The sequence below is a fragment of the Bactrocera oleae genome, chromosome 4 (genome assembly GCF_042242935.1).
Source record: "Bactrocera oleae isolate idBacOlea1 chromosome 4, idBacOlea1, whole genome shotgun sequence".
NCBI lineage: Eukaryota > Metazoa > Arthropoda > Insecta > Diptera > Tephritidae > Bactrocera > Bactrocera oleae.
This window is the reverse complement of record NC_091538.1, coordinates 6,780,556-6,793,605: the sequence shown is the minus strand read 5'-3', so window position 1 is coordinate 6,793,605 and position 13,050 is coordinate 6,780,556. Positions and strand designations below refer to the sequence as shown.

The following is a 13,050-nucleotide window of genomic DNA, read 5'->3' as shown; positions in this document are numbered from 1 at the left end:
ATTTCATACTGTATTCGTTACTGCTTCGTCGTTCTGTGTGAGAATCGACTCGACGACTCAGCTAACAAGCAAGCCAGAGCCATACAGCGCCATAAAGTGATAATAGCGTCGAAGTAGCAACGTACGCCAGCCAGCCAGCCATATAGCCAGCTACCGAAGCAACGACGAAGAAATCAACCACTGTGGTGGCCTGCATATACTCGCTGTGTTCAAGTGTATTTCCTACTACTGCTGTATTACTGGCGCTGCTGCTGCTGCTACGTTTTCATATCGCCAGTACAAGGCAGTACGAAAGTCTCCTAAGCCACCGTGGGCACAGTACGTTTTGTCGTTTTGATCTCAACGCTAGGCGAATACACGCAGTGCTTCAAGTGAGTTTTTTTTTTTGTTTTTTTTTTTTCAATACTGAAAATTTTACAAGTTTTATCATTTTGTGCTTATAACTGTAGAGTATTCTGTGCCTTTGTAGTTTATTAAAAATTATTTGCATTTTCTTTAAACAAATTAAGAAGTTAACTAGAAAGTGTGGTGTACTAAATTTAAGTGCAATTAAAGTTATTTGTTACACTGTGCGCCAATAATACATACTATAGCTACTACTTATATGTTCATATGTTGGCGAGCAATGAGTAGCAACGCGTTCATGTGTACTGACTATATAGCGATTGTGCTAAAACTAGGCATGTGCACCTACATACATACATACAACTATGCAATTTAGTATATTGAAATGCATTAACGGTTTTTGTAATATTCTAATAAATTGCAAATGTCAGGAAGAATGCATGGCAAGTTAGAAGGCTAATTTTGCACTTAATTTCGTATGTATCGATGTATGTGAGTTTGCATGTATATATACATATACATATATGTATATGTAAGTAAAATTTACATGCATACACACTGGCACATTTCTAGCCGAGTTTTATGCAAAAACAGCACATATTTGTTGCAACAACAGTGCGTTGGAAACGAAAGTATCGCTTTACAATGGCAATTGCACAGATTCCAATCACCATATTGGCGCAATGGCGCTATCGTCAACAACGAAAGTATCAACAGATTTGAATTAATGCGCACAGTTGTTTGGTAAAAAAACAAATATGCTTAAGCAAAACACAAAAATAAAAAAATGCTGAAAATTAGAAAAACATATGTACGTATGTATCTACACATAGGTACATACAAAATGTGTGTCCTGCAGTTTTACCTAATTATAATTAATGTATACATTTTTATTTTAAAAAAGTTGTAAATCAAATAATTGAGATATAAATATAAACTAACTAAAATATTGAAAAATAATACAAAAAAATTTAACTAAAATATTGCAAAATAAATGCCCTAAAAAATTAGCTGACATATTGAAAAATACTAAACAAAATAAACAAAACACTGAAAAATAAATACTCAAATAATTAACTAATATCTTGATAAATAAATACTGAAAAAAAAATTTATAAAAATTTCAAAAAAAAAAAATAATAAAAAAATATTAGTTAAAATAATGTAAAGTAGCTACTAAAAAAAGTAACCAAAATATTGCAAAATAAATGCTTAAATTAAGTATGTAGCTAAAATATTGACAATATGCTAAATACTGAAAAAAAATTAATCAAAATTATGACAAATAAATACTAAAAAAATTAAATAAATATGAGACTTGTAAAATCGCGAAAAGTAATTATTTTGTAATTTTCAAATTATATTTAAAATTATAAATTATTGCACATATTGATTGCTGTGATATTAGACGTCAATACAAATTTACATCCGTTGGTGCAACTTTTCGATTACTAACTAGATGCTTGTATATACATACATTCATAAGTATGTACAATATATGCATATATTTACTTGACAACATATACATACGTACATATGTATATATATTGTTAGAGAAAAATTTTAAAGATATGAAAATAAAAGTTCATAAATTAATTGAAATATTGTAAATAATGTAGTAAATAATGGGTCGGCTTTAGTATATCAATCCACGATTTCAAGGTTAAAAGGGGTATGGTTGGATATTTATATTATATATATTTTGGATCTGGAGAATCTCTATCCAACCATACCACTTTTTTTAAACCTGAAATAGTGGGATGGTATACTAAAGTTTCCCATAAATAATTATTATTTAATAATAGAAAAATTATTAAATAAAGAAAATAACAATGATCTAATAAAACGAAAAAAACAAGTAATTTAATATAAATAAGTATAAATAACTAGCATTTTAAAAATACAAACAAATCTACAAAATATAAAAAATAATACACTGCAAGTAGTATTTTTCTTGATATAAACTTGCTAAGGTAAATAAAAATAAAATAACTTATATAAAATAAATTTAAATAAATTAGTTAACAGTTTCACACAAAATTCTAACAGTCCGATGCTTCATATAGTATTATTGTACACAAATATTGCGGTTATTTTGATGGCGCAACTCACGTTGGCAGCAATCTATCAACAATTCATTTTTATAACCACACATTTTTTTATTGACTAAATATTGATTACAAATTACACAAACAATATGCAAACGCATAAACTTATTACTTAATATGCTAACGACAACCTTATCATAAAAGATTTCATCTAATGACATAATAAACTAAACAAATACTTTAAAGAATTTTTAAGGTCAAAGAATAAACAAAAAGTCGAAATTGTGTATACAAATTATTATGAAATTTTGACCTTGGCGCTACTAATTGTTCACGAAGCCTGCAATGCAACACTGCGGAGAACTATTCCTTATTTGTTTCATTAATATAATGCTATATTTAATATAGTTATTGCTAGCATTAAAATATATGTATAAATCTATTTTAGTTTTTAACTCTTCAAGCATTATACCCAGCAAACGTTCAATAAATATTATTTATTTATTTAAAAATATAATTAATTGCTTATTAAGATAAATATCTTAAATATTTAGATTTAGCAATGTACGCGTATATTATAAATATTTATTAAGATAAGCTTTTAAAATTTAGCACTATCAGCAAATAAAACACAATTCCTTAATTATATCTATGAAGTCGTCAACATGTGCTACCACATGCACTCTTCAACATTTGTAGAAATGGCGCCAAAAATTGTTTACCATTGTATGTGTGTACCGAAAATTTCGTCTGTATAGAATACAATCGTGTACACGAAGATCTGGCATACCTTTTCCACTACCATGACTCAATCTCAACTGGTACCGACAAATACCTATATATATAATATATTTACTACACATATGTGTTTGCTTCTTCTTACGTTTTTATGTATGTATAAAACACATTGGTTAAAATACTTATGTTTTGATACACTTTAGAAATCGTGTCACCGACATTAAAGTTTCAATTTTAGGAGTGATAAATATGAACGGAACCAAAATCTAAATATAACGGGTGTTTTTAAAAAAAATACTAACATTAAAACGTTTTAAGTGCTTCAACTGTTAAATAAGTGGTAAATTCCACTGTGGCGCAACTTTATAAAGAATATATTCCATTTTAATGTTTTTGGTATTGACGTCTTATTTGTTTCTTATCATTTCATTTAATTGAAACTAAATATTTTCGAATTTTCTTATAGCCAAAGCATGAGTTAATAATGCTGCGTATTAATGAATTTGTGCACGTGTAAATATCGTACATATGTTTTTCTAGCGATAACTATTTTTAGCATTATGCCTAACAGGCCTTTAGTTAATTAATAACTTCATAACCAACTGCTTTGTTACATGCATGCGCCGCGCCGCAGCATTTTCACGATTTATTTAGTAAGGAAACTATTACAGTTTTCGTTGTTGTAGTTGTAGCAGCACATTATATTGTTTAACAAATCTTTGGAAGATAGTTTTAGAAGATAGTATTAAGTGGGCTTAAAAACAAGCTGCTTTCTGCTGTCGTAGAACCAACTATCATGGGAATGACAAGATAACAGCACAAGTAACGGGTTTTTCACGTAGTTAGCACCTTTTAATTTATGGACTACTATATGCATTTTTTTGTTGTGTATTTTTGATTTAATATTCTACATAAGAACAAGGGTAGCTCCAATTTGACAGAGAGCATTTGTATTTTTACAATTTTCGAACTCAAAAACATAAAAAAGTTAAAAAAAACCGTATTTAATGACAAGTGCCATACAAGCGCTAAAAAAAAAATTACGCTCGTAAAAAAAACTTATTAAAATCTCTGTTATGTGAGCATGAGTAGACTTTGTGCCGCTTAAACTCGCACTCACTTTCCTTAACGTAAGCATATTTTTTTTATAAGCTAAACAGTTCCCTCCGCAGCGTTTGTCTATTGTTTTTGCAAATATCTGAGCGATTGCACGGCGATCACGTTCGCCATATTCAAGTGTATACAACATATACATCTATGTATGTGTGTATGTATTGTTTTTTTTTAATTTTGCGTTAAAAGGGGGTGTGCACCGTGTGTTATTTTGCGCGCCATTACCACTTATTCACCACACTAACACTGACTACCCCGCAAAGTGCTTGAGGTGTATACTATATGTTTGAGCAAATTGTTTTTCAAATCGTTGCTTTTTCTGACTATACGACGTATGCTCAGCGACGTGTATCTGTTTATTCAGCGATCGTGTATTTTGTGAACCATTATCGCTCGTTGACTGATTCTTATATAGCACACGTTGCTTGCGCGCCTACAGTTTATAGTGAAATTGCATGTAATTTTCATTTATGTATATGCACTTGCTTGTGTTCATTTATTTTGGAGAGTTTGAGTAAAATCGCTTTAAAGAGTGTTATGTCATTTCTTTAATATTATTTTTTATTATTTGTTGGCATTCTTTATAAACACTATCGCTATTGTTTGTCTGTTGGCGTAAAGTAAGGTTAATAATGACTGATTAAGAGTGTGAGTTGACAAGTAGTCGTTGTTCTTATAGCTAAAATGTAAACGAAATTATAGTAAACGACGCAATACGTTGAGCAATATGAAGTAGCGGGGTTGCTATGTAATTTTTAATGAAAATTATATATGTATGTATGTAGCAAATTATTTATATTACATTTTTATTTATTATTCATCATACAATGGCACCAGGGTTGCAAACAATGCATTAAAAAAATAATTGAATTAATTTTTTTTTCATTTTGTAGTATGTACCAAAATATTAATTAAAAATTTAAAAATTAAAATAAATTGTTATCCCAGAAATAGGTTTAAATTTTGTAAAAAATGCTGTAGTTTAACATTTCAAACGTTTTTACAAAAGCAAAAACAGCACCAAACTGACCACAAGTTTCTGTTAAACGCAAGTTAAAGAAATTTCCGCACAAATAGCAGATTTAAAGAAAGAGTAACCTATAGTTTATTCTTCAAACAATCTCAACTCATATAATCCCACGTATAAAATTGAATAAAATCAGCATTTGCAATTATATGCATTGTTGTAAAATGAAACATCAACGTTTGCTTAATACTCAACTCCGAATATTTCAAATAAACTGTCTTCTATTGCAATAACTAGCATATGCTATTAGCTTACCGGTATCTTCTTCAATGCATTTCATCAACAAAGAAGCTTTTTACACTTGCCAACTTCGCCTTTTTTCATACATAAGAAATTCAAAGCAAGACAAATAATAACTCACACCAAAGCTGAATGTTACAAGTAAATCCATTTGTCCCGTGCTGGAAGCAAAACTTCCTCAAGCAAACGCTGGGCACTACCAGCACTGCCACAATGGCGACTTGCAGTTATTTGAATAACTTTTCATATACATAAACATACATACTTCGTATATATGTACATACACACATTTCTATGATTGTTTGTAGTTGATTGTATGCGTTGATGAGTCGACTTTTATGCGAGTAACCCCTCAGCTGTCTGCTTGACTGCCTGTGAATGCTTTGACCGCCGTGGAATATATCAATCGAAAAAAGGACTCAGCCGCCATTAAACCACAAATATTACAACATTGTAATTTTGCAACTTTTTCTTTGCAATTACACTTTTCCGCAAATATTTTTGTATTTGTATGAAGAGTCTGCAGCAGATTTGTTGAATATATACATATGTAAATATATAGCTGTATATATCTATATTGAAATACTTGAACACGAAAGGATATTACAAATAACAGAAATAATGTTATAACATGCGATAAATTCATATTATAACATGCAACTCATAGCAAGCCTAAGTGTACGACATGGCGTATGAGTAATATTCCAGCTAGTAGTAGAAAACTCCATGTGCATAACAGTAAGTAATGTTAAGGCGAGCATGCGCAGCAAAATAATATACGAATAAAATTTAGTACAAAATTTAGCACCCAACTTAACTTAGCATCCAAGTGCATATGATATTATAGACATAAGTTTGTATATTTTTGCAAGCAACTTTTTGCGTGCTACATTGCGCATAACTGTACCTCGGTGAACGTTGAAAGATAGACGGTATTAAATGTGCGCACAGACACAGACGCGCAAACCATTTTAACAGCATTAATTTAGTTATTTTTTACAGACATAAAAACTTTTCGAAACCAAAAAAAAACTTTAATTGAAAACAAAAAATACATAAAAAAATAAAACAAGAAATAAAAATAACTGCTGAGTAGTAAGTAGGCGGCAAGCATTAACACCCACTGTATACAAATACGATATTGCTCGGTACTCGCACGAAAAAGTAATTACACGATTTTATGAGTGATACTTATGTAATGTAACAACAAAATATCGAGTTAGTTGCTTGTGTTAGTGAAGACGTGGCCGATAGCTTGAAAGCATTCATACATATCCGTATGTATGGTATATAAATCGTATTTCTATGTTTTAGGCCAAACACTCGAACGTCGTCATTTAAATACATATCTACTTGTAGGCGCATGCATAACTACATACAGACATTTTTCCAAGTATTTGCATATATGTAGCGCTGAGCGCCCAAGAGATACCTATTTATTTAAACGCATTTATTTATATACATTAATATGTATGCATATACATACATACATATATGTATCTAGTTATATAATTGTACTCGCATACAACAACATGGAAGCAACTATCCTCTGCGCAAATCCCTGCAAAAGTATCTACCCCAAAATGCTGGCATTGCGCACAAGCTCAAAATCTCCAACGCCAACACACAACAGCCATGGCAAATCCATAATCAGCACCACAGCACCAACACCAACACCAATGTCAGCGCACAAATACAATCGCAAGCACTCACATACATGCATATGTATATACGCATACACACACATGCACCACACTCGGGCAAAGCCAACTCGACAGCTAGGCTATGCTACGTTTGCTTTAGCTGCTCTGCCGCCACTGTTTCTTTTTTTTTTTTTTTGTGTTTTTACCCATTCCAGCACACGCAGGCGTATGAGTGACACGACACCGACGACAAGCATGACGCGTCGCGACAACTACGAATATGTACGATGACAGTCGCAAGCAAGCATTTTTTCGTTTGTGTTCGCTTCGTCAGTAATAATGACGCGGCCAGCACACACACACACGTTGCGGCGGCAGCGTCGACCCCAAATTGACTGGACGTTGACGTCGCACTGTCGACGTTGGCTGCCTTTATGAGCTTATGCCATTACAGATGCATTTGTATGCGCACAAATACACATATGCTGCTACTTGCTTGCATATGTATGTGTGTGTGTGTTTGCGTGTTTGTATTGGTGTGCGTTTGTTTTTGTGTGCCATATTTGACAATTTATTGTTGCTATTCATGATAATTTGTTGCTGCCGTTGGTGGCTGAATAACTTTATTGTATGTGTGTGCATGTGTTTGTGTGTGTCGATTGCTATGTCATTTTGCTCGCTCGCAACTTACTTCAGTTTGCAAAGCGGCGTAAAATGTTTTTAGTGTAATATTTTGGCATATAATGTGGGGAAATGTAATCAAAAGGGCGCACACGCTAGATTTGATGGCTCGAAGTGGCCGCTACACTAAATTTGTATGAAAAAATAATCATTATTTCAAGTGTAAAAAAATAATTAAACTCGCAGAGGAATTTTGAAATCATCTTTACTCTACATACATATGCATGTATATATATCTTGGCCAATTATGATAAGATTAGACCGATTACACAAAACAACACGTACATACTACATATATGTATATGTATGTATGTATGTATGGATATGTACATACCTATAAAAATACATATGTATGTATCTATGTAGCTATTCATGTATATGAGCGCAAATTCACATCAATAAAAAAATTAAATTTAGCAATTCAAATCAATATTCAAGAAATATTTGGGAAACCCTGCTCATGGCATGCCAGCCTTTGTTTTTTGTTTTGTTTTTGTCAATATGAGTAGCTGTACATTTATGTACATACATATGTAAGTAAATTATTGAGAAACGTGATTTCTACTCATGCTTTCAATTTTCTGCAATATTTTCAAAAAAAAAAATTTTTTTTTAAGAAATCGTAAAATTTTAATAATTGTAAAATTTTAATACAATTTGTAAAATTACAAATAAACATATGTAATACCACAAAATTTGTTTCCATAAATTATAAAATTTTATTAAATTTCGAACTTTATATGCATGTATGTAAAATCACATATACACACAGTGTACATACCTATATAGTATATACATATACCAGACAGATATTATTTATTACGGTTTCTTAAAAATAACTATAGTGGCGTTTATGGCAATAGCAAGTATTTTTATTTTATATTTTTATTCAAAATTTCATGATCAAGCAATGTTAATATGCCAATATACTGTCATTTGTTGCCGATAACAACGAATAAGAGTCCTTTGTATCTCATATACATATAACAGTATGTATAACATTTGTTGCAGTTGTTTAGCAGATTTTTGAGTTCCATCGTGATATTCTTGATAAAGCAATTTATTGCATATTCTTTATTTTTATTTGAATATGAATTTTGGAAAGTTACACACTTAGCAGTAAAGAATTCTCTGGAATTATTTACGCTCGAGAAATGTGTGCGTGTTCCTTGCGAAAAATTCATTAATTATTTCAAATCAGTGTAATCAATAGTTCATTGACTATATATTTCTATTTACCTGAACACACGCACACAGCCACGCATTGCATTATAAGTTATAAATAGCTGTAACGTACACTAAACATATATGTATACATGCATATATGTATGTATACATATATAATATTTATTTGCAGAATTATGTAAGACGACACCCTGTTGGAAATTTAATGCATACTTTTATATACTAAGTTTTCGACTGAATATTTATATGCTAAATTTGATTAATTATAGCTAGGTAAAAGATTATTAAAATTGATTTTTTTCGAAAATTAAATTTTTCAAATGGATATTTTCTTATTCAAAAACACTTAATATTTGCTTGAACAAAATCGCTGAGTTCGAATGTCTTTTGTATATGTACAATACATATGTACATATATATTTATGTGCATACAATTTTTCTAAGTATATATACACGTATGTTAATACATACATAAATATATACATATGTATGTATACATGTTGGTTTATCAAAACTAATCAAATCTAGCGATAGCAATGCATCTTTTCTAATTACAATAACACAATGAATCAAGTGTTTTAACGTAATTATTATAAGGTGAAATAATTGTGGCTGCATGTACATATGTACATATATATGAAGACACTTACAGAAATACATATAAACTATTAAATAATATTCATGTGTATGTGCTGATTGATGGATTAATCACTGCTTGGATATATTTAAAAATATACCTAGTATACCATACATATACATATATGAATGCAGGTACATATGTAAGTATGTATGTATATATTCATACCCTAAACAGGATATATTAAAACTTTTTGATTTTATCAATTATCTTCACGAATTTTGACACAAATTACAATATTTTACAAGGTAGTGCTACAATCGCCGAACATATGGTTTAGATCGGACCACTATAGCATATAGCTGCCATACAAGCTGAACGATCAAAATCAAGATCTTTTTGCACCCTTTTATGCTGTAAGAAAGCAACTGTGCAGGGTATTATAGCTTCGATGCAGCCGATGTTAATGTTTTTTTTATGTTTATATTATATTTGTAAGTTTTATATATTATATGTATATATGTAGGTAATAACATACATTCATACATTCATATATTCAGTTTTTGATATATTGATGAACATTCATTTGTATGGGTATATGTAAATTATGCAATGAAATTGTTATGCGTGTATACCATATACATATATAGAAAAATGTGTTTTTGGGCTGCTATTAGGCAACTTCGATGAAGAAAGAGTATATTATATGCTAACATATAAGATTATAATGACTATATACAACTACTATATGCATATACATATACAAATGTAAATACATACATATATTGATACTACAATAATAGTTTAAATAACTATATACATATATCTACACACCCGTATACACAAGGCGCAGCCACGAAAAACAAAATCCTTATAACTATTAACACTTTTCTTAAATATATAAACTTAAACATATTTAATCACACATTTCGAAATAATTGAATTTTGCATCTTTCTTACAGTTGAAATTGCAAATTTGCCGATTAGCTGTGCTAATAAATTCTACTAAGAGTTTCCAATTTTAACAATCCCAACAAATCTTCAAAATATGGCCGGTGAACGTCCAAAGCGTCCTCTGTCAGCTTATATGCTGTGGCTGAATGAGAATCGTGAGCAGATCAAGAAAGACAATCCCGGCAGCAAAGTCACAGATATAGCCAAACGTGGTGGTGAATTATGGCGTGGAATGAAAGACAAATCTGTAAGTTTTAAAATGCAAATAATTAATATACGATTCTCATTATTTATATGTATGTATATGAAAAGAAGAAAAAGAAATCTAAAAACCCCCTGCGGGTTAGGGGGCGTAAGAATTTACCCGCGGTAAGGTATGCCTGTCGTAAGAGGCGACTAAAATCCAAAACAGGTGTATCTCGACGGCTAAATAAAGGTGATATCCCCAATAGCGTCGTCTACTACCTGGCACATATACATTGATATAAGGTGAGAATGAGCTCCAAAGATATTACTTTACTTGGAACATGCTTGAGTGTCAACATTATGCTTAAGAGCATAGTTGGCCCCATGACCTATAATCGTAGTATAAGAGAGACTAACATTCACATATTTCTTTGTAGTGCAAAAAACCTTACAGAACAGTTTGAACAAGTGGATTAGATTTGAGCAAAATATGAAGAGATAAAGTTTAATCAATTCTTAGTATCAGTCAAATGATATTTAGGGCAGTAGAGACCGAAGTTGATGAGAACGATTAGTATGAAACACTTCACATAGAGTATAATTGTAAATCATGAACATGTTCTAATGAAATAGAAATCTGAAATTGGTTTCTGGTTTTAGTGCGTTTACACTTGAAAGAGAAAACAGAATTTTAAATAGATGAACCGTCAGGGAGCTACTGAACGGGTAAAGGAAGGCACCGAGCCAAGTGGCGCGTGCTTTGCCTCAACTTGCATGAATATTGAAAAACATAGAGTATTTGAACACAGGTTCACAGAGATATAAGAGATATAAAGCGCAGGAAAAACATACTGCGACAGCTTTTCGCCAAAAGCTATATAACAAGCCAATGTAAAATCAAAAAAAAAAACGTAAAAATATTTTAAAAAAAGCCAAAAAAAAAAAAAATTAAAAAAAAGCGAAAAACAAAAAAAAAAAGAAACCTAAAAAAAATTTAAAAAAATATATAAAAACGATCGAAAAAAAAATAAAAAAGGAATTCCAAAAATTAGGCGCACAGAATGAATAACAACATATTCTGCAGCGCTTTAAACACTTGACAATTCTCGCGAGATGTCACAACAAAAGGGTTCGGTGTAAGGGTGTCAAGTTTAACCAATTACTTGATTATCATTACATAACATCTATGAACCCGACAAAACCAACAAAAAATAAATTATTATTAATTAAAAAATATATTATTTAAAATGCATTTTAACACACATATAACTTAATCGACTTTCTTTTCATTACTGTATCAACAGGAATGGGAACAGAAAGCCATGAAAATGAAGGAAGAGTACAATAAGGCCGTCAAAGAGTATGAGGCCAATGGTGGCACAGACACCGGTGCTGCCAAAAAGCGGAAAGGCAAGCCCGCCGCGAAGCCCATCAAGAAGACAAAGAAGAAAGATACATCCGATGAAGAAGAAGAAGATGAGAGTGACTAAGCGCTGGAGCGCTTAAGAGTTACTGACGTTGTAGCGAAGTGACGAAAACTTAATCAATAAGTTTTAAATATTTTATTAAAGTAATTTTAAGTGGCATATAGAAACTGTATGTATACATATTTACGGATGACATTGATGGGTAACTTTATTTATACATACATACAAATATATGCACTCAACAAAACAAAAACAAAAAAGAAAATACAAAAAAAAAAATACAAAACAAGAAAACAACATTATTACTTAAAATAAAATAGCCGTAAAATGAATATAACAAATACATAATATAAAATTTCCAGTTTTTAAAACGTTACAAATATAACAACCGCATAAGAGGAAAACAAATAGCAAAACATTTCTCTAAATGTATTCCTTCCAACTGATTTAATTTTCTTAAGAACGTGTTTTTGATTTTCCTTTAAATGATTTCCTATATATTTTTTTAGTATCATATACTTTAATTTTATATTGTAAAATATAAATTAATTATATATTGGGTATTCATGCGATTTTTCTTGCATGTGCATATATATAGTAAAAACTTGACATGTTTATATTTATATTTTAAAAATATAAATTTTCTTATCTACTGCTAACTGTATACTACAATGTTCGCTGTTTTCTGACTAAATATTTTTCTATCTAGTTAATATTTAAAAGAAATTTTTTCTTTTCATTTTTCACCACATTTTATTGTAAGTTCGTTTTAGTTATGTTTTGTAAATTTACTTGATGTAAACGTGCGAAACTTACAAAACCAGTAATAAAACAAAATAAAATAAACAAAATATAATAAAACAAAAAACAAACGAAAGACATTTAA

The 13,050-nt window shown here is 30.5% G+C and overlaps 1 protein-coding gene and 1 long non-coding RNA gene across 3 annotated transcripts in view; one reads left to right on the top strand and one right to left on the bottom strand.

The window, feature by feature from the left end:
• Positions 1-4,944, bottom strand: part of LOC118683165 (uncharacterized) — a 20,073-nt gene extending 15,129 nt beyond the window's left edge. The window contains exon 1 of the long non-coding RNA XR_011396156.1: positions 4,252-4,944. This is a non-coding gene — a long non-coding RNA (uncharacterized lncRNA). The remainder of the gene's footprint in view (positions 1-4,251) is intronic.
• Positions 1-13,050, top strand: part of HmgZ (HMG protein Z) — an 18,549-nt gene extending 5,499 nt beyond the window's left edge. Inside the window, exons 1-3 of one of the 2 annotated variants that reach the window (XM_014246729.3) lie at positions 235-371; positions 10,560-10,798; positions 12,042-13,050. In XM_014246729.3, coding sequence (XP_014102204.1) covers positions 10,646-10,798; positions 12,042-12,227 — 339 coding nt within the window. In that variant the 5' untranslated portion in view covers positions 235-371; positions 10,560-10,645 and the 3' untranslated portion in view covers positions 12,228-13,050. Of the gene's footprint in view, positions 1-234; positions 372-10,559; positions 10,799-12,041 lie in introns of those variants that run through there. The other variant, XM_036374814.2, reaches the window with a different exon arrangement.